Source organism: Selaginella moellendorffii, unplaced genomic scaffold, assembly GCF_000143415.4.
Source record: "Selaginella moellendorffii unplaced genomic scaffold, v1.0 SELMOscaffold_4, whole genome shotgun sequence".
Classification (NCBI taxonomy): domain Eukaryota; kingdom Viridiplantae; phylum Streptophyta; class Lycopodiopsida; order Selaginellales; family Selaginellaceae; genus Selaginella; species Selaginella moellendorffii.
Genome location: NW_003314265.1, coordinates 54,054 through 77,134, shown reverse-complemented (window position 1 = coordinate 77,134; position 23,081 = coordinate 54,054). Strand labels below are relative to the sequence as shown.

At 46.2% G+C, this 23,081-nt stretch overlaps 8 protein-coding genes and 2 non-coding genes across 16 annotated transcripts; 6 read left to right on the top strand and 4 right to left on the bottom strand.

Annotated features, from left to right (window-relative positions):
* The first annotated feature begins 9 nt into the window (after positions 1–9).
* LOC9655516 lies at positions 10–416 on the top strand. Its single transcript, XM_024668971.1, has 2 exons — positions 10–14; positions 70–416. Exons 1-2 carry the CDS (start codon positions 10–12, stop codon positions 386–388), a joined length of 324 nt encoding a protein of 107 aa, XP_024524739.1. The 3' UTR covers positions 389–416.
* A 4,230-nt stretch (positions 417–4,646) lies between these two features.
* On the bottom strand, positions 4,647–6,380 carry LOC9654237. 2 transcript variants are annotated; one of them, XM_024668968.1, is made up of 11 exons: positions 6,246–6,380; positions 6,116–6,178; positions 6,024–6,063; positions 5,841–5,952; positions 5,722–5,791; positions 5,617–5,655; positions 5,467–5,559; positions 5,350–5,410; positions 5,170–5,297; positions 5,020–5,111; positions 4,647–4,969 (listed from the first exon to the last, which is right to left on the bottom strand). In XM_024668968.1, the coding sequence occupies exons 1-11, from the start codon at positions 6,291–6,293 to the stop codon at positions 4,855–4,857; spliced, it is 861 nt and encodes a 286-aa protein (XP_024524736.1). In that variant the 5' UTR covers positions 6,294–6,380; the 3' UTR covers positions 4,647–4,854. The 2 variants fall into 2 exon arrangements, with proteins under 2 accessions (XP_024524736.1, XP_002963925.1); XM_002963879.2 differs by having other exon boundaries at positions 5,473–5,559.
* Positions 6,381–6,958: 578 nt separating this feature from the next.
* LOC9654236 (proteasome subunit alpha type-7) lies at positions 6,959–7,937 on the top strand. Its single transcript, XM_002964257.2, has 3 exons — positions 6,959–7,184; positions 7,250–7,664; positions 7,733–7,937. The coding sequence occupies exons 1-3, from the start codon at positions 7,006–7,008 to the stop codon at positions 7,889–7,891; spliced, it is 753 nt and encodes a 250-aa protein (XP_002964303.1). The 5' UTR covers positions 6,959–7,005; the 3' UTR covers positions 7,892–7,937.
* A 7-nt stretch (positions 7,938–7,944) lies between these two features.
* Positions 7,945–8,018, top strand: TRNAR-UCU. Its single transcript has one exon. It is a non-coding gene; the product is annotated as a tRNA-Arg (tRNA).
* A 68-nt stretch (positions 8,019–8,086) lies between these two features.
* On the top strand, positions 8,087–8,159 carry TRNAR-CCU. The gene has a single exon. It is a non-coding gene; the product is annotated as a tRNA-Arg (tRNA).
* Positions 8,160–9,074: 915 nt separating this feature from the next.
* LOC9655515 (PHD finger protein PERSISTENT TAPETAL CELL 1) lies at positions 9,075–11,781 on the top strand. Its single transcript, XM_024668689.1, has 4 exons — positions 9,075–9,528; positions 9,627–9,876; positions 9,964–10,323; positions 10,471–11,781. The coding sequence occupies exons 1-4, from the start codon at positions 9,075–9,077 to the stop codon at positions 11,690–11,692; spliced, it is 2,286 nt and encodes a 761-aa protein (XP_024524457.1). The 3' UTR covers positions 11,693–11,781.
* Positions 11,782–13,410: 1,629 nt separating this feature from the next.
* LOC9655514 lies at positions 13,411–14,498 on the bottom strand. Of its 2 annotated transcripts, XM_024668970.1 has the most exons (4): positions 14,264–14,480; positions 13,992–14,199; positions 13,716–13,919; positions 13,411–13,604 (listed from the first exon to the last, which is right to left on the bottom strand). In XM_024668970.1, exons 1-3 carry the CDS (start codon positions 14,366–14,368, stop codon positions 13,729–13,731), a joined length of 504 nt encoding a protein of 167 aa, XP_024524738.1. In that variant the 5' UTR covers positions 14,369–14,480; the 3' UTR covers positions 13,411–13,604; positions 13,716–13,728. The 2 variants fall into 2 exon arrangements, with proteins under 2 accessions (XP_024524738.1, XP_002963924.2); XM_002963878.2 differs by having other exon boundaries at positions 13,411–13,936; positions 14,264–14,498.
* Positions 14,499–15,039: 541 nt separating this feature from the next.
* On the bottom strand, positions 15,040–16,330 carry LOC9654235. The gene has a single exon (XM_002963877.2). The coding sequence runs from the start codon at positions 16,033–16,035 to the stop codon at positions 15,040–15,042; it is 996 nt and encodes a 331-aa protein (XP_002963923.2). The 5' UTR covers positions 16,036–16,330.
* A 203-nt stretch (positions 16,331–16,533) lies between these two features.
* Positions 16,534–18,545, top strand: LOC9655513 (probable lipid-A-disaccharide synthase, mitochondrial). Of its 2 annotated transcripts, XM_024668966.1 has the most exons (9): positions 16,534–16,768; positions 16,820–16,919; positions 16,978–17,083; positions 17,174–17,406; positions 17,466–17,544; positions 17,603–17,841; positions 17,903–18,129; positions 18,184–18,372; positions 18,435–18,545. In XM_024668966.1, the coding sequence occupies exons 1-8, from the start codon at positions 16,554–16,556 to the stop codon at positions 18,326–18,328; spliced, it is 1,344 nt and encodes a 447-aa protein (XP_024524734.1). In that variant the 5' UTR covers positions 16,534–16,553; the 3' UTR covers positions 18,329–18,372; positions 18,435–18,545. The 2 variants fall into 2 exon arrangements, with proteins under 2 accessions (XP_024524734.1, XP_002964301.2); XM_002964255.2 differs by lacking the exon at positions 18,435–18,545 and having other exon boundaries at positions 18,184–18,393.
* On the bottom strand, positions 18,336–21,334 carry LOC9655512 (serine/threonine-protein kinase TOUSLED). 4 transcript variants are annotated; one of them, XM_024668960.1, is made up of 17 exons: positions 21,084–21,334; positions 20,941–21,018; positions 20,766–20,882; positions 20,685–20,714; positions 20,592–20,618; positions 20,358–20,468; positions 20,259–20,303; positions 20,099–20,211; positions 19,979–20,045; positions 19,863–19,929; positions 19,711–19,808; positions 19,484–19,663; positions 19,209–19,419; positions 18,897–19,161; positions 18,782–18,836; positions 18,562–18,723; positions 18,336–18,514 (listed from the first exon to the last, which is right to left on the bottom strand). In XM_024668960.1, exons 1-17 carry the CDS (start codon positions 21,243–21,245, stop codon positions 18,413–18,415), a joined length of 1,890 nt encoding a protein of 629 aa, XP_024524728.1. In that variant the 5' UTR covers positions 21,246–21,334; the 3' UTR covers positions 18,336–18,412. The 4 variants fall into 4 exon arrangements, with proteins under 4 accessions (XP_024524728.1, XP_024524726.1, XP_024524727.1 ...); XM_024668958.1 differs by having other exon boundaries at positions 19,711–19,929; XM_024668959.1 differs by having other exon boundaries at positions 19,711–19,929; positions 20,358–20,465.
* Between the last annotated feature and the right edge of the window lie 1,747 nt (positions 21,335–23,081).

Sequence of the window (23,081 nt, the reverse complement as noted above, 5' to 3'; positions counted from 1 at the left end):
GTGGAAGCCATGTGGTTCGTAATATCTTCCATGATCTCCAATACATAGATTTAAATCTCTGTGATGCAGGTTGGTCCCCGACGAAAAGGGATGGCTGATGAACATGCGGCCAGTGGACTACGATCTCGCAAAGCCACCGGACACAGTGATGTGGCGCGCTTATAGACAGTGCGTTGGGCATCCCGTAGTGGTTCCTCAAGATCTTCAAGCCCGGTTTTTACTCCTTCCCACTATCGATTATGAATACACCCGGTTCCTTGGCCGGGAGACCAAGTCGAAGCACAGCAGAGATCATCTCTTTCCACCGGCGATCGAGGAATTCTCAACGGAGGACCTCATAAGAGACGACATTCCAGTACCACCAGTTGACATTCCAGTAAGCTCTTAAATATAAACTAGAAAGTTGTGAAGGACAATGTCCCGTGTCGGTAGGATCTCTTAATATTTTCACTCCTCTTCCGCTCCGGCGGATTTCGCAGGAAAAATTTCTAGACAGCGGCTCTTGGAGGATTTCATAGGAAAACTTTCTAGACAGTGGCTCTAGTTGTATGCAGTCTCGGTTTCTAGACAGCGGCTCTGCAGTCTTGGTTTGAGAACACATCCAAACTTTTTGAAAATTACTATAGCTCTGACAGAATCATTGAGGGGTAGAGGGGTATGGGTAAGTGTGTGATGAGCTTTATTTCTTTTGATGATTGAGTATTTTGTGACTTGCACGAAGGAAACAATGTTGACCATCTGCCCATCTACCTCGACGTTTCATATTCTACGACTTTGCCTTTTGGACTGATTCACACAATTTGTCATTAGCCAGTTCGAGCAGAAGCTCTGTATGCACAAAGCTAATGATGAACACTCATAGAGGATGTAGAGGCAAATCTAAATGTTTTGGATTTTGCTACTTTGCCTTATGGGAGCAGAAGATTTGTATGTGCAAAGCTACTGCAGCCAAAGTGAACATTTTGTATAGATACTTCCACTTCACAAACTTATAGAGGATGTAGAGGCTGATGTAAATATTCAGAAGCTGATAGAGGCTTACAATTCGAAAAAGAATGTTTTGTTGGTCTCACGGTTAATTCTTGTGATTCAGTTGTAAATAACAAAATACTGTTCAAATTGAGTTATTGTAGAAACATTTCTATATTTTAAATAGGAAAAACCTATAAAGATATCCTGGTATTATAATAAGCTAAGAGGATTAAAAATGGTAAAAGATAAAAGTATATATTATGAGGTCCAGTGTACAGTTACAATGTAGTATACTTAATTTGTCCTATATATAAACTAGGGTTTATGGGCTAATCTATGCAATCACATTAATATAGATGCTTGGATTTATGCTTTTCGTTTGTACATAAATACACACAGACATACATTAATACACAAATACATTAATACATATACATATATATACATACATACATATAAATGAATAAATAAATAAATAAATAAATATATGTATATATATATGTATGTATGTATGTATGTATGTCTGTGTGTATTTATGTACAAACCAAAAGCATAAATCCAGCATCTTTATTAATGTGATTGCATAGATTAGCCCATAAACCCTATTTTATATACAGGAAAAATCAAGTATACTGCATTATAGCTGTACACCTGGACCTCACAATATATACTTTTATCTTTTACCATTTTTAATCCCTCTTGGCTTATTATAATACCACTTTAGAATCATGGTATCTTTATAGATTTTAAGGTGTTTCCTTCTCACAATTTAAAATATAGAAATGTTTGGATTTCTATAATAATTCAATTTGAACAGTATTTTGTTATTTACAACTGAATCACAAGAATTAACCGTGAGACCAAAGAACAATAGATAAGAGACAAAGGTTGCAATTCCTTTCCCTACTTTATAACAAGCCTAATAAAAATCATCAATGATCAATAATAAAAAATCAAACAAACAAAGAACTAATAATTCAACTATCAATCATTAACTTTTCCTTTTGCCATGTTTAGCATAGTCTATTATTAAACCACTTTTCATGGAAAAGCTAAAGTCAAACCTTTACTAAGTAATCTCATTTAGAATAAAATTAACTAACTTGGCACTTAGCTTATTTGAATGCTAATATAGTTGTTAAGTAACAAATGAGTGAATGCCAACAATATAAAGGTATAGCTTAATCACCAACACCATTTTCATCAAGATTAGTGAAACAAAATATCAATCTCTAATGAGGAAAATTGATCATTAACCATCCAGATGAAAAATTAAACTTTTTCAATATATATATGAAGAAACATTTAATATCACTCCAATCTCAACTTCAAAAATATTAATGTTCAAGCATCCCTTCAATGTTATCAATAATAGAATAAAACTAAAAAGAGCAAGAATAAACCACTATTCAAAGATTTTCAGTAATTAAGCTAACCGAAGTTGAAGATGTTATATTTAGTATCCAAGAAATAAACAATATTTTATTAAGGAGTGAATCATCACATCAATATAATCCAACACCACAAACTAAACACAACAAAATAATATTGACAGACGTGGAAATAATATGTTTATATGGAAAAGCCATGCAAATTTAGCTACACAATCCTCCACAATATCATCCGGTGAGTAAGCCTATCATTGCTAAATCTAAGAAAAGTATTATTAGTCCTTGACATGGTATACAAGAAATTATTAATTGCAACATAATTAATAATCACTCTTCAACTTGACTTCAAAAGACTTAATCCCAAACTCACATCATCAAATTATATACTTGTTCAATAGAAAGGTAACACTCTAGGTATAATATATAGGAATATAAACAAATATAAAAAAAGTGACTACTCAACTCCAATCAAGCAATAAAAAGCTAATTAATATGTCTGGCTTAGTATGACTAAAGAGGATAACTATAAATGATTGACACTTAGCTGGAACTAAAGTAAAAACTAATAAATTGACTCATATAGGTACACAACCTTTAATGGATATGGCTATAGTACAGGTACTTACACCTCAACCGAAAACAATTAAGTTATACATTATAATCGTTAATCAAAATGCATAATGTAAGATGCAATTTACCACCAAGCATAAAGTGATAAGTGCAATAACCACTTTTCTACTTCAATTCTAAATTTTAATTGTGTTAACCTCAAGATCAATATCCTTTTCAGGTTGCATTATACAAGCCACATATTAAAGTTTAAGTTATCTAAAGTCAACTCTAACCCCTTCACTAATTTGTAATAACTTACTAAAATAGACCAGTTTTTTAATAGAATAATTAATAAAGAAATTATTGGAAAAGCTTACAATAATTTTTTGAAAATTTGCCATCCTAAAAAAAAATGACTCTCAGACCTAACAAATTTCCTCTTACTTACAACTTCATATATGTTTATCTCAACACAAATTTTTATAACCTAATAGAATACCTAAGCATTTAACAACATATCTATATATTTGATATCTATCACCAACATTTGCAAATGTAATATAAATATCTAAGACTCGACCACAAAAACTAAATCTTTAGATATTCATATCACACTCATACTCTTTTTCAATCATTTTCAAGATCTAGTGTGAAACCAAAACATTAAAAAGAATATGATAAAAAAATTCAAGTTCTAAGGAAAACTCATCATACTCAATATAATAATGTTATTTTCACTAACACAAATGTTTGTAATATCAATGCCTCAATTACACATATTTTCTATTCAACTTGTTTTTGATACCAAATATAGCATTTGTGGTTTTTACCCTATACCCTATAGTGAATTACTACCTTGTCAAAGGCAAAATAATTGGGACTCAAATTTCAAAGCTTTAAGCCATTGAATGAAAAGATAGAATCAAACTTTTGAATATACAACCAAGAAGAAAAAAAATAAAAGTACAAAGCAAGAACAATTTTAAAGCTTTTAGCATCCCAACATCAAAATCAATATGCAAAACTGAGCTAAACAAGATTTAACACTATTTCAATATATTAGGTTAATACAAAGATATAAATATTTCATTAATTAGCATGGTATAGAGTTTGAGTTTAGAGATATAAATCAAGAATAGATATATTTCCTAAGTAACTAAACAATATCTCAAATTCATCAACTATACCTAATTTATATGTTATATATTTGCCCCCATGCAAGCATGCTTTAGGCTTTCAGCCCATTCCCTAGAAATAGTCTCTAGGATAAACTTGAAAACTTATTATTTAACCGAAAGATGGACCAAATCCTGGATATCTACATTGGACAGAGTATTAAAAATATTCTCCTTCTCGTGTACCATTTGGAGAGATACTAAATTGCAAATCAAAATACTATTGTATTCAAGATATTTTCTACATCCAGAATATTTATAATTTTAAATATATTTATAATATATAAACAATTGCACAGTTTATAAATTATATATGCAAAATTAATTAAAAACCATTAGATGGTAGACCAAACAAAAAATAATATTTATTTAATAATTAGTAAAAATTTTAAAATAGGATGAGATCACTACTTTAAATGAGGAATATGATGGGATTCTCCGCCATGGACAAGCGAGCAAATGAGAGATACATGGGACATGGGCAATGGACTTACGTTGTCTGTGACTATCCAACCCCTGCAATCCTGCTGCTCGGCCATGCTCTTGCATCTTTATCTAAAACCAACCTCGTAGAGCGCCTTTGGCATCCTTTTTCTTATTAAACTGAGAAGCAGCTTTCATGCTAGCCCCTCTCTTCTGGTTCCCAACTCTTTTGTAATGCAGTTAAGATGCTCTTCATGGTGCTGGGCAATTACCAGTTTTTATGGTACTATGAATGTAAGATTTCGAGTGTGTTGTGTTCTCTTTCTTTTGTCCAGTGGGCCTCACGGCTCTGCGAGAAGCAAAGATGCGAAAATCATGGCGTACGCAAGGAAAAGAAACACCCCAGCCGAAATAAAAAACCGGGGGTTGTCCCGGAAATGAGGAGCCGAGATTGTCCTGTGGACGAGCATTTAGATGGAGTTCTAGCACAAACTTTCTTTTCGTACCTAGCTATCTTGTGAGCAAGTCGTTGTGATGGCAAACTTTGGATGAAGACTACACCCGGTCCTGTAAGGTGAGCCTGAAATGGGCATTCACCCTGGAAGAAAGAAAAAATCGAGAGTCTGGACGCCAGCGACGAAGAGCGAAAAACTTACGCCGAAAAATGCTCGTCGCGCAGCAGGACTAGCTTGCTTGATCTCGCACTCCACGGCACTTGTCATGGCCACGAGGCATCCAATGTCGACGACAAGCAATTCTCCTCTGGTTAGTTTCTTCTGCAGCACTGATAGATCAACGTGAGAAGAACACGAAGGGGAGGCAAGAGCTTCCTTTACCGGAACCACCGGCTGTGATGAAAGCGAGGCCCTGTCCTACGAGTTTCTGCGTCAAAAGTCCCTGCGACGAACGCGAAAGAATTAGATTCCCAAAGAAACATTTCCAAATGAATTAACTCCCACATCAGCTCCAAAGTACCCAACACGAACTCTTCGTGGCGTTAGATGTTTCACCGTGACGTCGTTAACAGATCCTAGGAAGGCTTCCCGCTGGGATAAAGCACCGAAAAAAGGGACTTGTCGCATAAGTATGGAGGATAATCTTACCTGACAAATAATCTCCCCGCCAAATACAGCCAAGTCGATCTGCCAAGTTCTCGCCGCTAAATCTCTAGAAATGCAAAGGAAAAACAGCAAAGCAAAATCGCATACCGGCAATATTCTGGCTAGTGAGGGTGCTCCTAGGCCAATGTAACCATCTTCACTTCCCGCATTTGTAAACCTGCAGCGAAGATCAAAACGATTCCTGAAGAAAAACTGGACCAACTTACGTAGTGCTTGTATCGGGTCGTCCCATCATCCATTGCAACACACCAACACCAGCGTTTTCTTGAGGAACGTTAACTTCTGCTTGAATAGATCCAGAGGTGTAGCACATTGATCCTGGAAAACGAGACAAAAAAAAAAATAGAAAAGAGAAAATTGTGAGTGACTCGCAAAGGGGGAAACACAACCTGACTTTGCTTGGATTTTTTCTTGAGGTTTTAACATTATCTGAATGAGCTGTTAGAAAAATTCCTTTTTCGAGCAGCATTCCAGCGATTACCTGCAGGATTTGCGCCTCAAAGCCAAAAATCTGGAATGCCGTCGCGGCAGCCGATTGCTCACTCTAGGAGGAACAAGGAAAGGAAAAAAATTCGGGCATAGGCATTTGCAACTCGCTCATTGTCACTCACCTGGTACACATAGGGCTGGAATGGCGTAGACGACGCAGGCGCAGCCATTACTAGCTAATCATCACAGGATCGATCACCAAAGCCTCATCAGCTCCCCGATCGCCCCTGCTTGAAACCCTAAATTTACTAGTTTTGCTGGAACGGCCATGTGGCACGAGGCGATTCGTTACACCTATGCTGACGCCAGCGCTACGAGGCTCGATTCCTACGAGACGCTTTTATTTTATATTCAAGCATTACAGAAGCCAAACTATCCTAGGTGGAAGACCTTCGCGAGTGATAGTTAAGAGGAAGAACAAGGTGAAAAAATGTTACTTACCAGCACAGAAAGTTCCAGGAGGAACCACGACGCCACATTTGAGCGGTAAACTCAGCGCCTTGGTCAAATTTACCCCTTGTTTCGCGGCATCTGGTGCCTGGCACACGCATTCCAGTGTCACGTTCCGTACGATCCCACAGCAATCCTCGGTGGTGGCGATCGCCCCACCCTTTGGGAAGCACTCCTTAAAATCGCCCACGAGACAGTAGCCATGGAGGGCAAGGGCTCCAAACACGATCCACCACGCCACCGACAATCGCGAGCGATGATCTTTCCATTGGCAAAGGATTGATTGGATTTCTCGCGAGCCCAGCGGTGATTGATCGAAATTCACCGGTCTCTGCTCGCGCGCGGAGATTTTATACCACTCTCGATCACATCACGATTAAAACGTAGGGTTTTTTTTGCTAGGGCTCTTAGATTTTAGGGTTCTTGAGCAAAATGTCGTCTGGGCGCTACGACAGGGCGATCACCGTCTTCTCGCCCGATGGCCATCTCTTCCAGGTGGAATACGCACAGGAGGCCGTGCGAAAGGGCAACGCCGCCGTCGGCGTCCGCGGCACTGACACGATCGTGCTCGGCGTGGAGAAGAAATCCACCGCCAAGCTCCAGGACGCGAGGTTCGTTTCCCTCTGATCTCTAGACCTCTAGATTTCTAGCTCCTGATTCCGAAATCTCTGTCCAGGACGGTGCACAAGATCCTGAGCCTCGACGAGCACGTCGCCCTAGCTTTCGCTGGCCTCACAGCCGACGCCAGGGTCCTGGTGAACCGGGCGAGAGTGGAATGCCAGAGCCACAGGCTCACGGTGGAAGATCCAGTCACGGTGGAGTACATCACACGCTACATCGCGGGGCTCCAGCAGAAGTACACGCAGAGCGGGGGAGTGCGGCCATTCGGGATCTCGACGCTCATCATCGGCTTCGATCCACACACTGGAGCTCCATCGCTCTACCAGACGGATCCGTCCGGGACCTTCTCGGCGTGGAAGGCAAACGCGACGGGCAGGAACTCCAACTCGGTGCGCGAGTACCTGGAGAAGAACTACACCGAGACATCGGGCATGGACACGGTGAAGCTGGCTGTCCGAGCTCTCCTGGAGGTAAGCAAAGAGTTTTGGATTGCGCTTCTCTCGGATCTGTCTAACTTTTGGAACTCGTGGGTCTATAGGTTGTGGAGAGCGGTGGCAAGAACATCGAGATCGCTGTGATGACCAGACAAGGACTGAAATTGCTGGAGGAGCCCGAGATCGAAGAGATTGTTAACGGGATCGAGGCCGAGAAGGCTGCTGCCGAGGCCGCGAAGAAAGGTCCGCCCAGAGATTCTTAAAGTTTGTGTACTTCCGGGTAGGAAAAAATGGGCACCTTCAACTTTCTCGGCTTGTGCTTGTAGCTCAATCGGATAGAGCATCTGTCTTCTAAACAGAATGTCGCAGGTTCGATCCCTGCCAGGCACGGGTCTTCCACAAAATCTTCTATTTTGGTTGGGATGATTACTGTGTTGCCAGAAAGTCGAACAACTCCGGCGCCTGTAGCTCAGTGGATAGAGCGTCTGTTTCCTAAGCAGAAAGTCACAGGTTCGACCCCTGTCTGGCGCGATCTTTGATTTTTATCATTTGAAACTGAGACACTTAGTTTTTACTTTGCTGGTATTTTTTAGGGTTCTTTGTAGCGAGGGATGAATCCGCCTCAATGCAATGGAGGCGATTGTCATGATCGGCCCAAGGAATTGCGTGGTGGAACTGTCGTCACGGTGAATGGCGTGGAGCTGACCGTCTATGGGAATGTGAGTGGCAGTGCATTGCAGCAGATCAATCACGCCCAGCAAGAGGATGCGACAAACCCTAACTTACTAGATCCCCCCGATGAGGAAGAAGAAGAGCAGCGCCGCGAGAGCGCGATTGCGCGGGCTAATCGCGAGGACGAGGCGAGGCGATCCGCGCCAATCCCACCGGATCGGTGCGAGGCGATCATGGGTGCGATGCTGAACGTCAGCATTGGAGGTTTTTGCCCCAACTGGGCGAGCAAGGTAACCGATGAGCAGTGGATGGAGAAGCTCAAGGAGCTAAACCCTAGAAGAGGCTAGTGTGCACGAGATTTGAGCCCACGAGCTCCGTCTCTCCGGAATTGGGCGGGAATCGATCCCCCGACCTGGACACGACCCTCAAATCCCGAATTTTGTCCTCTCATCCAGAATCTCCAATAGAATCACACAGCATTTTCTGTTATCTCTCCCCTTTTTGTTTCCGTTAAAAAAGCTCATCATATCCGGTTTGGCATTTAGCCCGATTTTTTGCTCCCAAAGGAAATTCTCGCCATACACAAAAACGAACGACTCATCGCATTAATGATTGCGAGCCCGCCACGTCGGACGCAGGATGGGCCATGGCCCATGTGAGCCACATTACGTGGCCGGCGGGGATCCATGACGTGGCGATCTATGCCCATGGCTGCCATTCAACCCGGCGCTGGGGTCCCTCTCTCTCTCTCCCCTCTCTTTTAAAAAAGGAGCGATGAAGCCTGTGAGCTCTCCTCCGCTTCCTCCTCTCTCCTCCGCCGCCGAGAAGAAGCGGTGCGCGATCCTCCATGACACCTCGTCGATCGAATCTAGTGTAGAAATGTACGCGCGCACGGCGAGCACAGCGACGACGACGAGCACGACGACGAGCGCGGCGACGAGCCACCACCACCGATCGAAGAAGCGGCGGGCGGAGCGCGTGTTTGGGATCCACACCTTCGGCGATCCGGGCTGCCCGGCCGACTACGATGGCGCATTCCGGGACAACATCCGGGCATTCCTCTCGGATTGCGCGGAGATGGAGCCCTACACGGTGGAGGGAATGCCCACCTGGTCACTGCTCCTCGAGGACGACAGGAATCTCTCCTCGGGGCGCTTGAATCTCCTCATCATGGAGGAGAGCACGGCCAATTCAATACATCCACACTGCGACCACTGCCGCTGCATAGGTGAGGCGCGCGAATTCTCCCTTCTCCCTACTCTCACCTCGATTCGCCGCCAATTGCCACTGATTTCCATTTGGGTGTTTTTGCGTGTTCTTCGCCAGGATGGAGCCACCATCCCGTGTCGATCCGGCGCTACCACTTTATCATCCCCGGGCCGGAGATCGACGACGAGGCGGCCGCGACGCAGAGCAGCATTCTCGATCTCCAGGACCATCTCCTCCACGGCCTCCTCCACTGCAACGGTTATGGCCATCTCCTGCGCGTCAATGGCCGCGAGAAGGGATCCAAGCTCGCGTCGGGCCGGGAGCTCATGGATCTCTGGGACCGAATTTGCGCCATGCTGCGCGCCAGGTAGAATTCTCTCGCTCATGGATCGATCGGTTGCTCGATCGAGGAAGAAGAAATTCCCATTATTTCTCATGATCCTGTGTGTTCTAGGAAGGTGAGCGTGGAGGACATCGCCAAGAAGAAGGGACTGGAGCTCCGGCTCCTCCACTGCGTCGCGTATGGCGAGTCGTGGTACAGCCGCTGGGGCTACAAATTCGGGCATGGCAGCTTCGGGATCACGCAGCAGATGTACTCCAAGGCGATCGAGGCCATCCGCGGGATGCCGCTCTCGGTGATGATCCAGCATTTCGACGGCGTGGACGCCGAGGTCCTGGAGATCGTGTCGCTCTACCAGAAGATGAGCGGCCAGGCCCTCCAGACGGTGGGCGATCTCGTGCGCTTCATGGTGGAGCTCAAATCCCGGCTGCCGCTCACCGCCACCGCCGCCAATTCCTCCTCCTCGTCGCTGCTCCAGCCCGCCAAGCATCAGCACCAGCACCAGCACCAGCAGCTCCAGCTCCAGCAGCACCACGAACCATCGCGCAAGAGCAGCAGCCCGAATTCCAATCCACTGTCACCGCCGATCTCCTCGTTCTCGCTGGGCGCGGCCTTCTCCTCGGACATGCCGTGCCGGTGGAGCATGAAGCGGCTGGAGCTGGCGACGCAGGTGATCGTGGAGGCGCTCAAGAACTGCGACAAGAAGTGGATGCCGCGGCAGGACGTGCGCGACGCCGCGCGGGTCTACATTGGTGACACCGGATTGCTCGACTTCGTGCTCAAGTCGCTGGGCAACCGCGTCGTGGGCGGCCACGTCGTGCGCCGCGCGGTAAACCCCATCACCAAGGTGCTCGAGTACAGCCTCGAAGACGTGACGGCGTCGATCCACCACCACCCGCAGCACCACAGCAATGGTGCCGGCGGCGCTGCCATGGGAAATGGTGGTGGCGGCGGGTGTGGGAATGGCACCACCACCGCCCCCAGCGTCAAGGGCGGCGAGGTGGCGGCGGCGGTGGCGGCGGCGGCGGCATGCGACATCAGCCGCAGCGACGTGCAGCGCGACATCGTCTACATGTACAAGAACGTCCTCGAGAGCTACAAGCCGGCCAGCAAGCGCGGCGGCGGCAAGAGCATCCTCACCGCGCTGCCCACCGCCAGCCGGATCATCCTCGACACCAAGCAGCTCATCCGCGACTACTGCGGGCACAAGACGCGCAAGGCAGCCGCGGCGGCGGCTGCGGCGTCCGCGGCAGCGGGTCTGGCGGGCGGTAGCACCAGCCGCGGCGGTAGTACTACCATCGCCGGCGGCGGCGGGAACGAGGCGTGGGAGGCGGTGGTGGACGACGACGAGATGCTGCGCGTCATGTGCTGCGTCATACTGCGCGACTCGGACCCGTGCCGCAACCGGCCCAGCCCGCCGCCGGAGCTGGTGGTGCTACCGCCGCACGCCACCATCGGCGACCTCAAGCTCGAGGCCCAGCGGGGGTTCCGCGACACGTACCACATAATGCGCGGCTTCCGGGTGGACACCATCCCGGAGCTGGAGGGCGACAACGAGGACCTCCTCTTCGGAGCCATCGAGTCGGGCTCCACGCTGATCGTCCAAGGGTCCGGGGTGGACGTTTACAACGAGTGGCGCTACGAGGGTGGCAACGATAGCTGGATCGTCGACTGCCCGTGCGGCGCCAAGGACGACGATGGCGAGAGGATGATCGCGTGTGATGTGTGCGAGGTGTGGCAGCACACGCGGTGTGGCGGGATCGCGGACCCGGATCCCATCCCGGCGCGGTTTCTCTGTGCCAGGTGTGGCGAGAGCCTCTTCTCGGAGCTCAGATACTCGTGATCGATCGATCGGTCTCTCCATGATCGATCGATCGTATCGGCTATAGCCTTGGCTCACAACGCAAGTAAGCTCCTTGGTTTTTCGCGATCTGTCTCTTGTAAAACCTCTCCTCTCTCTCTCTCTCTCTCTCTCTCTCTCGTCCTTTCTTATCAAAATCCTCCAGGGCAAACACTCTCAACTCGGGAGCTTACGTGAGAACTAACATATGTCCTCTTCTCTTTCCTTTGTGGGAACTTTTGTATCAAATCCTTTTAAGAAAACACAACACTTTGTACGATAATACTTTGGGTTTTCTGGATCGATTGCGAGATTTTGGGACTTTGGTTCTCTCCGGTTTCGTTTCATATATTGGATCTGTTGCTGCTGTTGCGAGAATTTGGACATGGGAAACGGCATTCGCCATCCAGATTGTTGCTTTGCCGCTTCCGGGAGAGCCCGCGACGAGATCGAATTATATAAGAATCCGTTTGCTGTTGCCGCTGGATCCATTTTTTAGATTGCCGTGGCAGCCGCTCGCGCTGTTGCGTTGCGTACTGCGAGTTTGTTGGATTTGAAATTTAAATGTCGGGAATATTCGCCCTCCCACAAAATCTGGCAAACCTAGCTACTTTAGCTCTCGCGGCATCACCCGCGAAATCAATTCTTGCGGAGAGTGTGTCTGCCAGGCACTTAATTTAAGGCTCACTAATTAATCTCCCCAACAGAGCAGACAACAGGAGATAAACCGTTGCTATGGGCGGGGGAGTATATTCCCTAGGTTTAAGAAAAGGGCGGAAAGTTGACTGACCCCTTTACCTTCCCTTCCCCTTTTGGGTTTCTAGGGTTTGTGCTTTTGTTTGGGGGAGTGTCAATGACGAGGCCCCCATGCACGCAGGCCGCATGCAAAGGTGTTGTGCGTGTGGGGCGAGTTTTTTAATTGGATCTAATGAGTTGCAATAGCGTTGACTGATTGCGAATAGGCACATCCCCCTCAACTCACGCAATGCATACGCCTTAAGACCTGCTGCGCTCGATAGCTTATGGAAAATGGACTCATTCATCGCCAAAAAAATCGATTATAAGCGCCAGTAAGCTCTTGTGGGGAATTCCTGTAGTTTTTTTCCCTCCAATTTGCTGGATTCTTAGGGCAATGCGGGAATGAGCTTGCGAGTACGTCGTTTGGGCTTGCTAGATTGCTTGAGGGTTTTTTTGCTGGATTCAGTGCGGGAGACCGGGGTGGTGGCCATGGTTTTCGGCCACCCTTTGAAAGGAAATTTGGACCACGATTCTGGCGCGCTCTCACCCCAAGGCGTTTGCATTTTTAACCGCTTCCGGCGAATCTCCGGCAGTTTTTTCCCGCGCTCAATGGAACGCCGCCAGGTGGCGGTAACCACGTGGGCGGATTTGCCTAAAGCTCGGAAGGCCTGGCGACGGGCTTGACGGGGACTGACGGGGGCTGTCTGACCGGCGACGACCGGGATCGGATTCCCTCCGATTTGCCAAATTCCCCCTTAACGGCCACCATCAACAATCCATGATTGCCCCATGCATACGCGGCATGGGGGCATGTAACATGGCATGCCAGCTCATGGCTTATGGTCATGACGTGGCAGTACGTTTTTGGCCCCGTGCGGCTCGAACCCCACGTCCCCCGTCACACGTCACGTGAGCCGCCGGGGCCACGTGCTGCGCAAAAAAAGCTTACGCGCTGGAAATCATTCGCTTGTAACATCCCCATCGACGAGCAACAAATTAAAGAGCAAAGTATTATTATGACAAGTGAAACCAATGGCTCGTATCGCCTGCTCTCTGTTCGTGTGTGTGGGTGTGTGTGATTGTGTCAGAGCCACACAGCCTCTATCGATGATCGCATTTTGGGGAATCGTTCATTTGATCGTGGATCGCTCGCTCGATCCGTCCTCGCTGGAAACGCCTGTAAAAATGGCAAGGGACTCGCAGCAGCGGGCGAGGTGAAGAGAAACTACCGAGCGTTACTTTCGATCTCCAGAGCAACGAAAAGGAGAAAAAAAAAATGGAAACTTGCCTTGGTCGCAAATTCACGGGCGATGCGAGTCACCACCACTGCTGTTGCTGCCAAAGTGAGCAGCCACCGCTGCAATTAGTCTCGATCTCCAAGAAGTTGGGTGATCATCCTTTTGCGCTGCAATTCGATCGCCATCGGGACGTCTGTGAAGGATAAAGTCTCGCACTCCAGCAGCATCGCCAATCCGGAGCTTATCCTCTAGAGCTGTACAAGCAAAGCATCTAGAACACATGAAGAAATGGTAGAACAATGAATGAAAAAGCCGAGAGAGATTACCTTCCGAGATGTCGTGAGCAGAATAGAGCTCGAATGGCCTGGGATCAGTTCCCAGCGGCGGGATGCGGCCTTCGTGCTCGTACTCCTGCAGCGCATGGCGGATAACGCTCTCCACAGTATCGCTCGAATCCACCACGAATCGCAATGGCCCGGCGCTATCAACAACGCTGATGCTCACCAGGAACTTGTGCGAGCCACCGTGCTGCGACTGCCCGTGACGAGAAACGAGAGAAATCCCCACGAAATGTCGATATTTCGATGGCAAATTTTACCTTGGAGAATTCCTCCGGGCGATGGAGCTGCGCGGAGATGTCTGGATGGGCTAGAATCTCCGCCAGGCTCGCGTCATCCGCCGCGGCCTCCCCTCGCGCCTCCATCGATCGCTAAAACCCTAGAAAGCGGTAATGCAAACAGGAGAGTAATTCCTCCTCGTAGTTTACGGAAGCCCGTTTGCCACATCACATCGATCTCAACGGAAGAACGTTCTAGGGCTTCTCCTTCTCTTCGCCGGCGCGCTCTTCCTCCGGCGATGGCGGCGGGCGCCATTCCCAAAGGTATCCTAGTCCAACGCCATTGTCATCGCTAGATTTTGAGCGGAATAGCTGCGCTGCGCGCTTGATCTCGTTGCGTTTGATCTGCTTCTTCTGCCGGAGATAGACTGTCCTGTGTTGAATGCAAAGGAGGAGGAGAAATCTGTGTGCTTGTAGAAGAAATATTTGTTTGCTCTCTTGCGTTCTTCCTCCCTGTGAGCTTTTAGACCATTGTTAATGATACTGAACTGAAAGATTTTATTTTTCCTCACAGTGTAGCACATATGGATAGATAACTGGATGACATCCGATGATATCGCATCTGATGCTCAAGCAGGTCGTGGATCTTGCACGTAAGAGCTCTGCGTATCAGATTTAATCTTCTCTAGTACTGACACTACTGTTTCCGTTTGCAGTAATCGGTTACAATACAAACACATTGCAAGCGCAGGAACCTCGTGGAGCGCGGATCGATCGTGGAGAGGCAATCACTCTAGAGTGATTGTGAGAGAGATCTCTCAGTTCCCGTGATGGAACTTCGAAAACGGCAGCCGATGCTGCGAGGTGGCAATTGGTGGTGGCTTTGGATGTGGAAAATTTGGAAGAAGTGGATGCCCCCACACCTGGTTGTCGAGCCAGTTGAAAATCTCCGGACACTTTCTCCCGGTGGTAGCATGCCGGCCTTGCGCGACTCTCATCAGCGAGTGAATGTGCTCAGCCAGGAGCCTCGCATAGCTGTGGTCGTCCCTCTGGAGTGGCAAAACATCAAACTTCTCGAGCATGAGGCAGACATCCGGAGGCCGGGGAGCCGATAGAACACGTCCCAAACCGTCGATGACGCCCTCGGCCTGCATCGCTGCATGGAGCTTGGTGGAGGCATCGGATCCAAAGCCGGGGATGTGCGCAGCAAAGTAGAAGGGAGCGATCGGGAACTCCTCGCAGCAGACTTGAGCAACAGGTATGGCTTTTGCTCGCAGCAGCTGCTCGTGACTGTGGATCTTTGACGCGGTGGTCTGGTCCTTCGGCATATGGACGAACAGAACCGGAGGATAAGTTGAAGCCGGGGCCATCTTCGCTCGCTCCAGCGCCTTGTGGAGGCCCGGGGACACCATCAAGACGAGCGCCGAGAACTTGATGGTGAGCGCGAGCATGGAGAGGAAGTTGCCGCCGGAGCCGGAGCCGAGACCGACGATCGGCGCGCGCTCCAGGCCGTGCTGCGCGGTCCAGGAGACGAGGACGGACACTACGTTGTGAGCGTCCTGCGAGGCTTGCGGCGGCCAGTCCTGCCAGAAGCTCTTGACGCTCTTGATGGCGATGACGGCGTAGCCGCGGCTGAGGGCGTGCTTGACAATGGCGACGTGGTCGGGGACTCCCGTGCAATTCGGCTGCTGCGGCTGCGGCTCCCAATACGTGAGCGGCGATCCGTTTCCTTCGTGGGCGATGAACAGCACCGCGCGAGGATTTGGAGGGATCTGGGAGATGACATCAAGGTGCTGCTGCTCTTGTTGGATCATTTCTGATCGAGCGAGGCCAGCAGGAAAAAAAATTCCAAGAACACGCCGAAGAACGAGGAGGAAGGATGAAGTGTTTAGAGTCAATCTAATAAGCTAATTGGGGGAGGGTACCTGGAGTGTAGTTACTTGGCTCGCCCAGAGATGATGGCATTTATACACTGGAGGTTCTATGGCTCGAGAATAAAATCCAAGAAACAGCCCATTCCACAGTGGAGCCCTGCCACGTGAGCGGGCATGGTATGTCAGGTGACGTGGAGGTGATGTGGACGGGAAAACTGGAAAAAACCGGCGAACGAGTAACGCGGCCAATTAGCTCGCAGAATTTCTTCAATGCCAAAAAATCAAAGGTGGTGGAGTGTCGGCATCAAAGGTATCTTTGTGCCATGTGAGTGAATTTTGACGTTTGAAGAGGTCAGATTTTAACTGCCGTGGTTGTTTGGCTAACCGTAGTTAACGCGCCTCCAACGGTCAGATTTAGGGCTTGGGTTTTCGATTTTAGGGTTCTAGCGGGCGGGGCTATGGCGCCATGGCTACTGCGCTCTTGCCCGGCGCGGCGCGTGTGGCGCAGATGGCTGTCTGGCGATGCGGTTTCTCCGGGGAGGAGGACGATCGACGATCCTGTGCGTGTGTTTGTCGTGGCTGGAGAGCCGTCCGGTGATGTCATCGGCGGGCGCCTCTTGGCGGCAATGCGAGAATTGTGGCCGGCTTCTCTGCGGCTGTCTGGCATCGGTGGGTAAGTTCTTCGATTCGAGGGAACTGGCTGGCATTGGTCATTTTCATCCAGGTCTTGCATGGAGCGAGAGGGAGTGAAGAGTATTTTCGAGATGGATGATCTTGCGGTCATGGGAGTACCGGAGCTTTTGCCGCACTTGATAACGTTATCGGTAAGCTCTGTCAATTCGGTGCTTTTACTCTTTTACCAAAAGCTTTGTTTGTTGTTAGAGGAGGTTGCATCAAGCCGTGGACGCCGCTGTCCGATTTGATCCACATATCATTGTGACGATCGACTCTAAAGGTTTCTCGTTTCGCTTTCTAAGAAAAATCAAAGGTACGGATATTATGCTTTGATTTTGTATTCTTGTGTGAAGTTCGCTTCCTCTTGTTTTTTCTTTCTTATGTCACCTTGCTCTTTGCTTAGATTTCTGTGCAAAGTCGAAGGTACCGGGTCCATTCTGTGTTCATTATGTGTGCCCGTCCTTCTGGGCCTGGAAAGGGGGCGAGGAGAAACTTCGAAACTTGTCAGAAGTTGTGGATCACTTGCTTTGCATTCTTCCGTTTGAAGAAGGGATATGCAAGTCGAGCGGCTTAAATGCCTCGTTTGTTGGGCATCCCGTGCTGGACGACGCATTTGACTTGGCTGGTAAATCTGCTGTATGGCTAGCTTCTTGATTAGCAAAGCAACACTCCAGTTTCTTACGTCGTTTTTGCAGGATTTTAACGTGATTCAGAGCAAGTGGATGATTCACGGGAATGGCCAGAAGTTCCGGCAAGATCATAACCTTACAAGTGGTAAAATTATCAAACTATTTCGGTTTTGTGGACTTATTTTCTCGCTTTTTTCTTGCAGAATCACCTGTTATTACAGTGCTTCCAGGAAGCCGAGCGCAGGAGCTTCATAAAATGCTCCCGATTTATGGCTCGGCATTGAAACACCTGTCTCGAAGCTTTCCTGGCCTGGCTGCTATTATACCAACCGTTCCAAATCGCACGCTTACCGGGATTATTGACATGGCTGTGAGAGATTGGGGGCTGCCTGTAGTCGTCGTCCCGGGTGCCTCCCTCGAAGACAAGTACAACTCGTTCGCAGTTAAGTTTCGAAGTCGCCATCTCATACTCTCATGCTCTTTGCTTTTTTTTCCTTTCGCAGGCCAGTGATGCTGCCTTGGTTACGTCGGGTACGGCAGTAATGCAGCTACAAATGTGTCGTGTGCCTTGCGTGGTTGCGTACCGAGCAAATATTCTTACCGAGTGGATCATCAAGCAGCGGACAGTGCTCAAGTATGTTTCTTTGCCAAACATTTTGCTGGACTCGCCTGCTGTTCCAGAAGCTCTTTTCTCCTCCTGCAAACCAGACCGCCTGGCATGCTTGCTTGGGTAAGAATTCACTCTTTCGCAGTTTTTGGTATTAAACTTTGTCTATCTTCACAGAAATATTCTGGAAGACCCTGTGGCTGCCAGAGAAGATCAAGCTAAAGCCGCCGAGTCGGTGCTACACATGATTCAACCGCCAGAAGCGTTACAGAGTCCAAGCCGGACGGCAGCGCGTATTGTTTTGGCTGCACTGGAGCCGTGAACACCAATTTGGAATCGAAGGCTTGTTTCTAAGTGTTGATAATGGTAAGCTCTGGTTTTTTCTTACACGGTCATTCCTTCGTTCTCAAGGTTTGCGTTTGACATAGGACAAGTAAGGATCTTGTGCTGCGGTCAAGACATCAGGCCTGTCCATTTGATCGTATGATAGGCACCTCCGGATAAAGTCCTGCACAAGAAATAGAATGGAGCGCCAGTGGAAACGAAGCGCATTACCTTGGCATCAGCGGAGACACTAGGACGCGTTGGAAACTCCACTTTCCTCGCCTTGGTGATTGTATCCTCGCGTAGAATCCTCTCCTGGCTTTGGTCATGCCCGAACGGCCTCTTCCCAAATAGCATTTGATAGAAGAGCACTCCGGCCGACCACACATCAACCTGGACGCAGTAGTTTCAATATCTATCCACTGAAGAAATAAAAGAGAGAACAACGCACCTTTGACGATATAAGTGGTGTCTTGTTCACATCAAAACACTCGGGCGGAAGATACCTGTAACAAAGTCATGGCTCTCTAGCTTGTATTGTTTCGACGATGGAAGGAAAGTTTTACCAGTATGTCCCTGCGCCCTGAGACGTGAGTTCCATTCCCTGCGAGCCAACCTCGTCTTCCACTATTTTGCTTAGTCCGAAGTCTGTGAGTTTGGCCGCGCCAGCTTCGTCAAAGAGGACGTTCCCAGGCTTGAGATCGTAGTGGATGACGCGCTGCGATCTTCTGTTCAAGTATACGAGGCCGGAGAAGATCTGGACCATGATGCTCCGAGCTTCTCTTTCCGGAAGCACTGACGTCGATTTTAAGACGGCATCCAGATCTTTGCCTGCAAACCACGAGTAAGTCTGATGCAAAAGAAAAGCGTAGACAAACCTCCGCAGTATTGTAGCACGGTACAGAAAGTATTGTGGTCGATCTCGAAAATGTCCCACAACCTCACAATGTGAGAGTGCACCAAGCTCTTGTGGATGTTGTACTCTCGGATGGCGTGACGGATGTAGTTTTGCTTCTTTTCTTCGCTCCATTGGACGTTAAGACCGTGCAGCTTGCAGGCCACATATCTGTATTCCACCATATCGTAAGCCTAACAAGCGCGACAAACATCACTTTTCTGGAAAGGAAGTTGATCCCAGCTGAGTGGGGCTTACCTTGTATACTTCGCTGAAGCCGCCTTTTCCCAGGAGATTCAGCAACGCGTAACGTTTGTTGAGGATTGGAAAGTGATTGAAACGCGATCCATCTTCGTCCCTGATTCTTTTGAGCTCGCGAATGAAACAGGCTTTTTCTAGCTCATAGCGCTCGCGATCTCGCAGTGTGTTCTCCTCCTCCTGTACAAGAGTAGTCAGTAATCCCCCAAAGTGAAACATTCACAAACCCTTTTAATCGAAAAAATCCGCGCCCTGTACATCTCTTCCGTTGCTATACATTCTTCTTCGGCAAGTCCCTGATCACTTTCCGAAGCATCTGTTTTATCTGCATGAATTTTTATAAGAAATATGCTTTGCGGAAAGTAGCCGAAACCAATACCGTTTTGTTTTTTCTTTAGAAGCTTTCTTTGTTTCTCAATAGCATCTTTTTGTTCCAAGAGCGATTTCTGCATAGAAAAAATATAACGCGCTGGCACAGAAAACTTTTGAGTTTACCAGACGAGCTTGAATGTCTTTCAATGCTTGTCCATCTTCCCAAACCTCAGACAGTAAGGTGCCTGCCCTGCCAGATGCAAGCCTATGGATACAATATCATACTTTCATAGAGTCACTTACCGCATGACTCCCACGTTTCCAAGCCGGACTGAATCCTGACGGACCCTTAATCTTGCTTCCTGCCTCTCACCTTTTGCAACTGCTATCAGTAGATCAGACACGACCTTCAATCGCTGTGACCACACACGAGTCAGCAAAAGGCAACAACGTTCATGTCTACCTTTCGCTCCTTCTCGAGCTGTACTTCCTTCATGTCGTTTATTTCCTGAGAACATTTCAAGAATGAAGTCCGAAATTGCCAAAAGACACAGCATATCACCTTCTCTAGCTGCTGGCAGGTTCTCTGGTATTGGCAAGCTTCTGATCTAGCTTTGTCAAGCTCCTCACCAAGCCCCGCACACCTCGCATTCAATGTCATCAGGTCTTCCTGCTACCAACAGATTATCCAATGATCCTCTGTAGAAAATTTACTCCACAAGACATCTCTCAGGAAAACCTGAAATTTGCCAGGAAAAAGAAATACCTCACGAACGTATCAAATATAAAAACGTACCTTAAGTCGCTCGTCCTCCGAAAACCTCTGAGAAACAATAAGATAGAAGAGTTATTAGAGAGAAAAACAAAGCCCCACGAGAGCAACACTGACCTTGTGTTCCGCACCATTCCCGTTGTCAACCTTCAGGAAACGATACAAGACGCTCAAACTGAATAGAAAAGAAAAATCTACCTTTGCAGAAGGTGGTGAGTGAGGACGCTTGGCCTCTTTTGCTTTTCCACCCCGGCCTCGTTGGCCCATTCCTCGGCTGCTCTTTGTTGTCCTGCCTTCGTGATCCAGCTTTTCCTCCTGGAGAAAAAAAAAAAAAACTTAGCGAGAATGTATACGTGACTGTCCATTCGCTTACTTCTCGCGACTCGTCCATTTGAAATGTCTTTCTCTTCTGTGAGCTGGCGCTGGCTTGGATCATAAAGTCTCCAGCGTTCTGTGGCATATAATGGAAAAGAAGAAAACAGGGAGTTGAGATTCTGTCTAGTGGCCTAGACTTACATCTTCGTCCGAGTCTGTGGAAGAGGGAGAAGCGTCGGGAAGGGGCTTGGCGGCGGGGATAGATTTCCCAGCCATCCTGGCTTCGAGCTTGGCGAGCTTGGACGGCAGCGAGTCTGAATGGTTGGAATTGGAGGAGAGATGGAGCAGCACATTGTCGTGCATTGCCGATGGCGATCGAAAACAGCGAATGCGTCAATCCGCCAGCTGAGAGACCCGCGCTCCCCACCCCTCACAAGCCCTAAAATCACAAAAGAAATATTGGGCATCTACAACGAACGGCCGAGATCTTGGGTTTTCAAAGTTCTGTTTTAAGCATTAATAATATTAATAATATTAATATTGAGTTTTCATCAAAATTCTGAGTGCAAATGATTCCAAAATTTAGGTTTACTTTAGGGCTGGGATGGTAGTAAATACATTTAGAACATGCTTAGATATGGTATTTTATTATTTAATGGTTGTTATTCATTTAGATTAATTTTGTATTTATAATTTATGAATATATTTATTTAAACTTTCTTAAACACTTTCTATTATATTCTTTTTTATTTTACCATCTTATGGTTGATATGCAATAAGATTAATCTTGTTTTTATGAAATATAAACATGTTTATAATTACAAATTTTTATTTGATCAATTAGATTAATAATAAGGAATAAAACTACTATTAAGCAAACCAAACATTACTACATGCAACGCATCGCAAATTTTTTGTAAGATCATCTAAATTATTTTTATTGTCTAAAAGTAATTATTTAATTTGTTTTACTAAATTCCAAACATTATAAGACATTTTCGGGGAACACTAAATACTAAATGGTGCAAATTTCTCCATATATCACTAGTGGGTGCATAGAATAAAAACTTAAAAATTACCTCTTTAGAAAATTTTTCTTTAAAGGACACATAGACATATGGAATTGCCCTTTAGCTTGGCGAAATAATTAATAGAATTTTGTTCATTAAAAGTGATTAAAATTAATGCCAATTTCTTAGTTCATTTCATTTTAATTCAAAATATTATAGAAAAACCATCACAAAATATATTTCATCCTCTATTTTTATCTCATCCTAAGCAAATTTTTACATTTATATCAACATCACTCTCTCAAAATTTTAATCCCTTCTTATTTCTTTAATTCTTTTTCTATTTCAAGTGCCTCTTTAATAACCTCATCATGCCACTTTTTCATGCCACTAAAAATTATAGACTCCATTTTTTTCATACCATAAAAAATTATAATATTTTTATTAATTCCAAAGTTTTGAAATCTCAAATCCAATCTAACTTTGTGCTTTTAAACTCTAAGTGAACTAACTAACTCTAACTCATCCATCTACCTATAAAAAAGATAAAGCAAAGAAGGAAAAAAAAAGTGGTATAAAATGAAGTGAAGGAAGGAAAACTCTAAGTAAAAAAATGGAAATGGGTTAATTAAATAGAAAAAAAAGTTACTTTAACTTAAGTTGGTAAATTTCTTATATAATATGATCATAAATTTTTTTTAGAGTTATTTCCTTGCCGATGGTTTAGATTCAAATATACATCAACAAAATGTCGATCCTCCCTAAGGGGGGGAGCAGTGTTGCAAATGTAACTTCAGGTATTTAAAATTATTTATTAACTAGTTCTTTTAGATATTTTTTTTTTATTGTCACGATGGCAAAAGGTCTGTATTATTGGTTGTTTTTTCAATTTCTACCTAAGCTATAAATTTATATCAAATTTAAAATGAAAGATAAATTTAGAAAACCTTTAAAGTGGGCAAAATTTATAGTGTATTAAATATGAGATTGTGTTTAATATCCATTCTCTAAAATTTCAATTATTAACTTTCTGAAATTCGTGAAATTTGTGATTTAAATATAAATTATAACATATGGCAATATAATAGAATAAATATTAAAAATTTTGTATAGTAGATTTTTTTTAAGGCCAAAAAATTTATCTTTCCTTGTGGAATATAGTTTAATTATATTATTTTGCACTAATTTT

Excerpts from the sequence above, each read along its gene's own strand:
- LOC9655515 (XM_024668689.1), top strand. The coding sequence starts at position 9,075 with ATGAAGCCTGTGAGCTCTCCTCCGCTTCCTCCTCTCTCCTCCGCCGCC. Across the intron at positions 9,529-9,626 it reads CGACCACTGCCGCTGCATAG|GATGGAGCCACCATCCCGTG; the intron begins GTGAGGCGCGCG and ends GTTCTTCGCCAG. Across the intron at positions 9,877-9,963 it reads TGCGCCATGCTGCGCGCCAG|GAAGGTGAGCGTGGAGGACA; the intron begins GTAGAATTCTCT and ends TGTGTGTTCTAG.
- LOC9655513 (XM_024668966.1), top strand. The coding sequence starts at position 16,554 with ATGGCGCCATGGCTACTGCGCTCTTGCCCGGCGCGGCGCGTGTGGCGC. Across the intron at positions 16,920-16,977 it reads CGCACTTGATAACGTTATCG|AGGAGGTTGCATCAAGCCGT; the intron begins GTAAGCTCTGTC and ends GTTTGTTGTTAG. Across the intron at positions 18,130-18,183 it reads CGCCTGGCATGCTTGCTTGG|AAATATTCTGGAAGACCCTG; the intron begins GTAAGAATTCAC and ends CTATCTTCACAG.
- LOC9654236 (XM_002964257.2), top strand. The coding sequence starts at position 7,006 with ATGTCGTCTGGGCGCTACGACAGGGCGATCACCGTCTTCTCGCCCGAT. Across the intron at positions 7,185-7,249 it reads GCCAAGCTCCAGGACGCGAG|GACGGTGCACAAGATCCTGA; the intron begins GTTCGTTTCCCT and ends ATCTCTGTCCAG. Across the intron at positions 7,665-7,732 it reads CTGTCCGAGCTCTCCTGGAG|GTTGTGGAGAGCGGTGGCAA; the intron begins GTAAGCAAAGAG and ends GTGGGTCTATAG.
- LOC9655512 (XM_024668958.1), bottom strand. The coding sequence starts at position 21,245 with ATGCACGACAATGTGCTGCTCCATCTCTCCTCCAATTCCAACCATTCA. Across the intron at positions 20,715-20,765 it reads ACTCACCACCTTCTGCAAAG|GTTGACAACGGGAATGGTGC; the intron begins GTAGATTTTTCT and ends CGTTTCCTGAAG. Across the intron at positions 20,469-20,591 it reads CGGAGGACGAGCGACTTAAG|CAGGAAGACCTGATGACATT; the intron begins GTACGTTTTTAT and ends ATCTGTTGGTAG.
- LOC9654235 (XM_002963877.2), bottom strand. The coding sequence starts at position 16,035 with ATGATCCAACAAGAGCAGCAGCACCTTGATGTCATCTCCCAGATCCCT.
- LOC9655514 (XM_024668970.1), bottom strand. The coding sequence starts at position 14,368 with ATGGAGGCGCGAGGGGAGGCCGCGGCGGATGACGCGAGCCTGGCGGAG. Across the intron at positions 14,200-14,263 it reads GCCCGGAGGAATTCTCCAAG|TCGCAGCACGGTGGCTCGCA; the intron begins GTAAAATTTGCC and ends CGTCACGGGCAG. Across the intron at positions 13,920-13,991 it reads TGCTCACGACATCTCGGAAG|CTCTAGAGGATAAGCTCCGG; the intron begins GTAATCTCTCTC and ends TTGCTTGTACAG.
- LOC9654237 (XM_024668968.1), bottom strand. The coding sequence starts at position 6,293 with ATGGCTGCGCCTGCGTCGTCTACGCCATTCCAGCCCTATGTGTACCAG. Across the intron at positions 6,179-6,245 it reads TCCAGCCCTATGTGTACCAG|AGTGAGCAATCGGCTGCCGC; the intron begins GTGAGTGACAAT and ends TGTTCCTCCTAG. Across the intron at positions 5,411-5,466 it reads ACTTTGGAGCTGATGTGGGA|GGACTTTTGACGCAGAAACT; the intron begins GTTAATTCATTT and ends CGTTCGTCGCAG.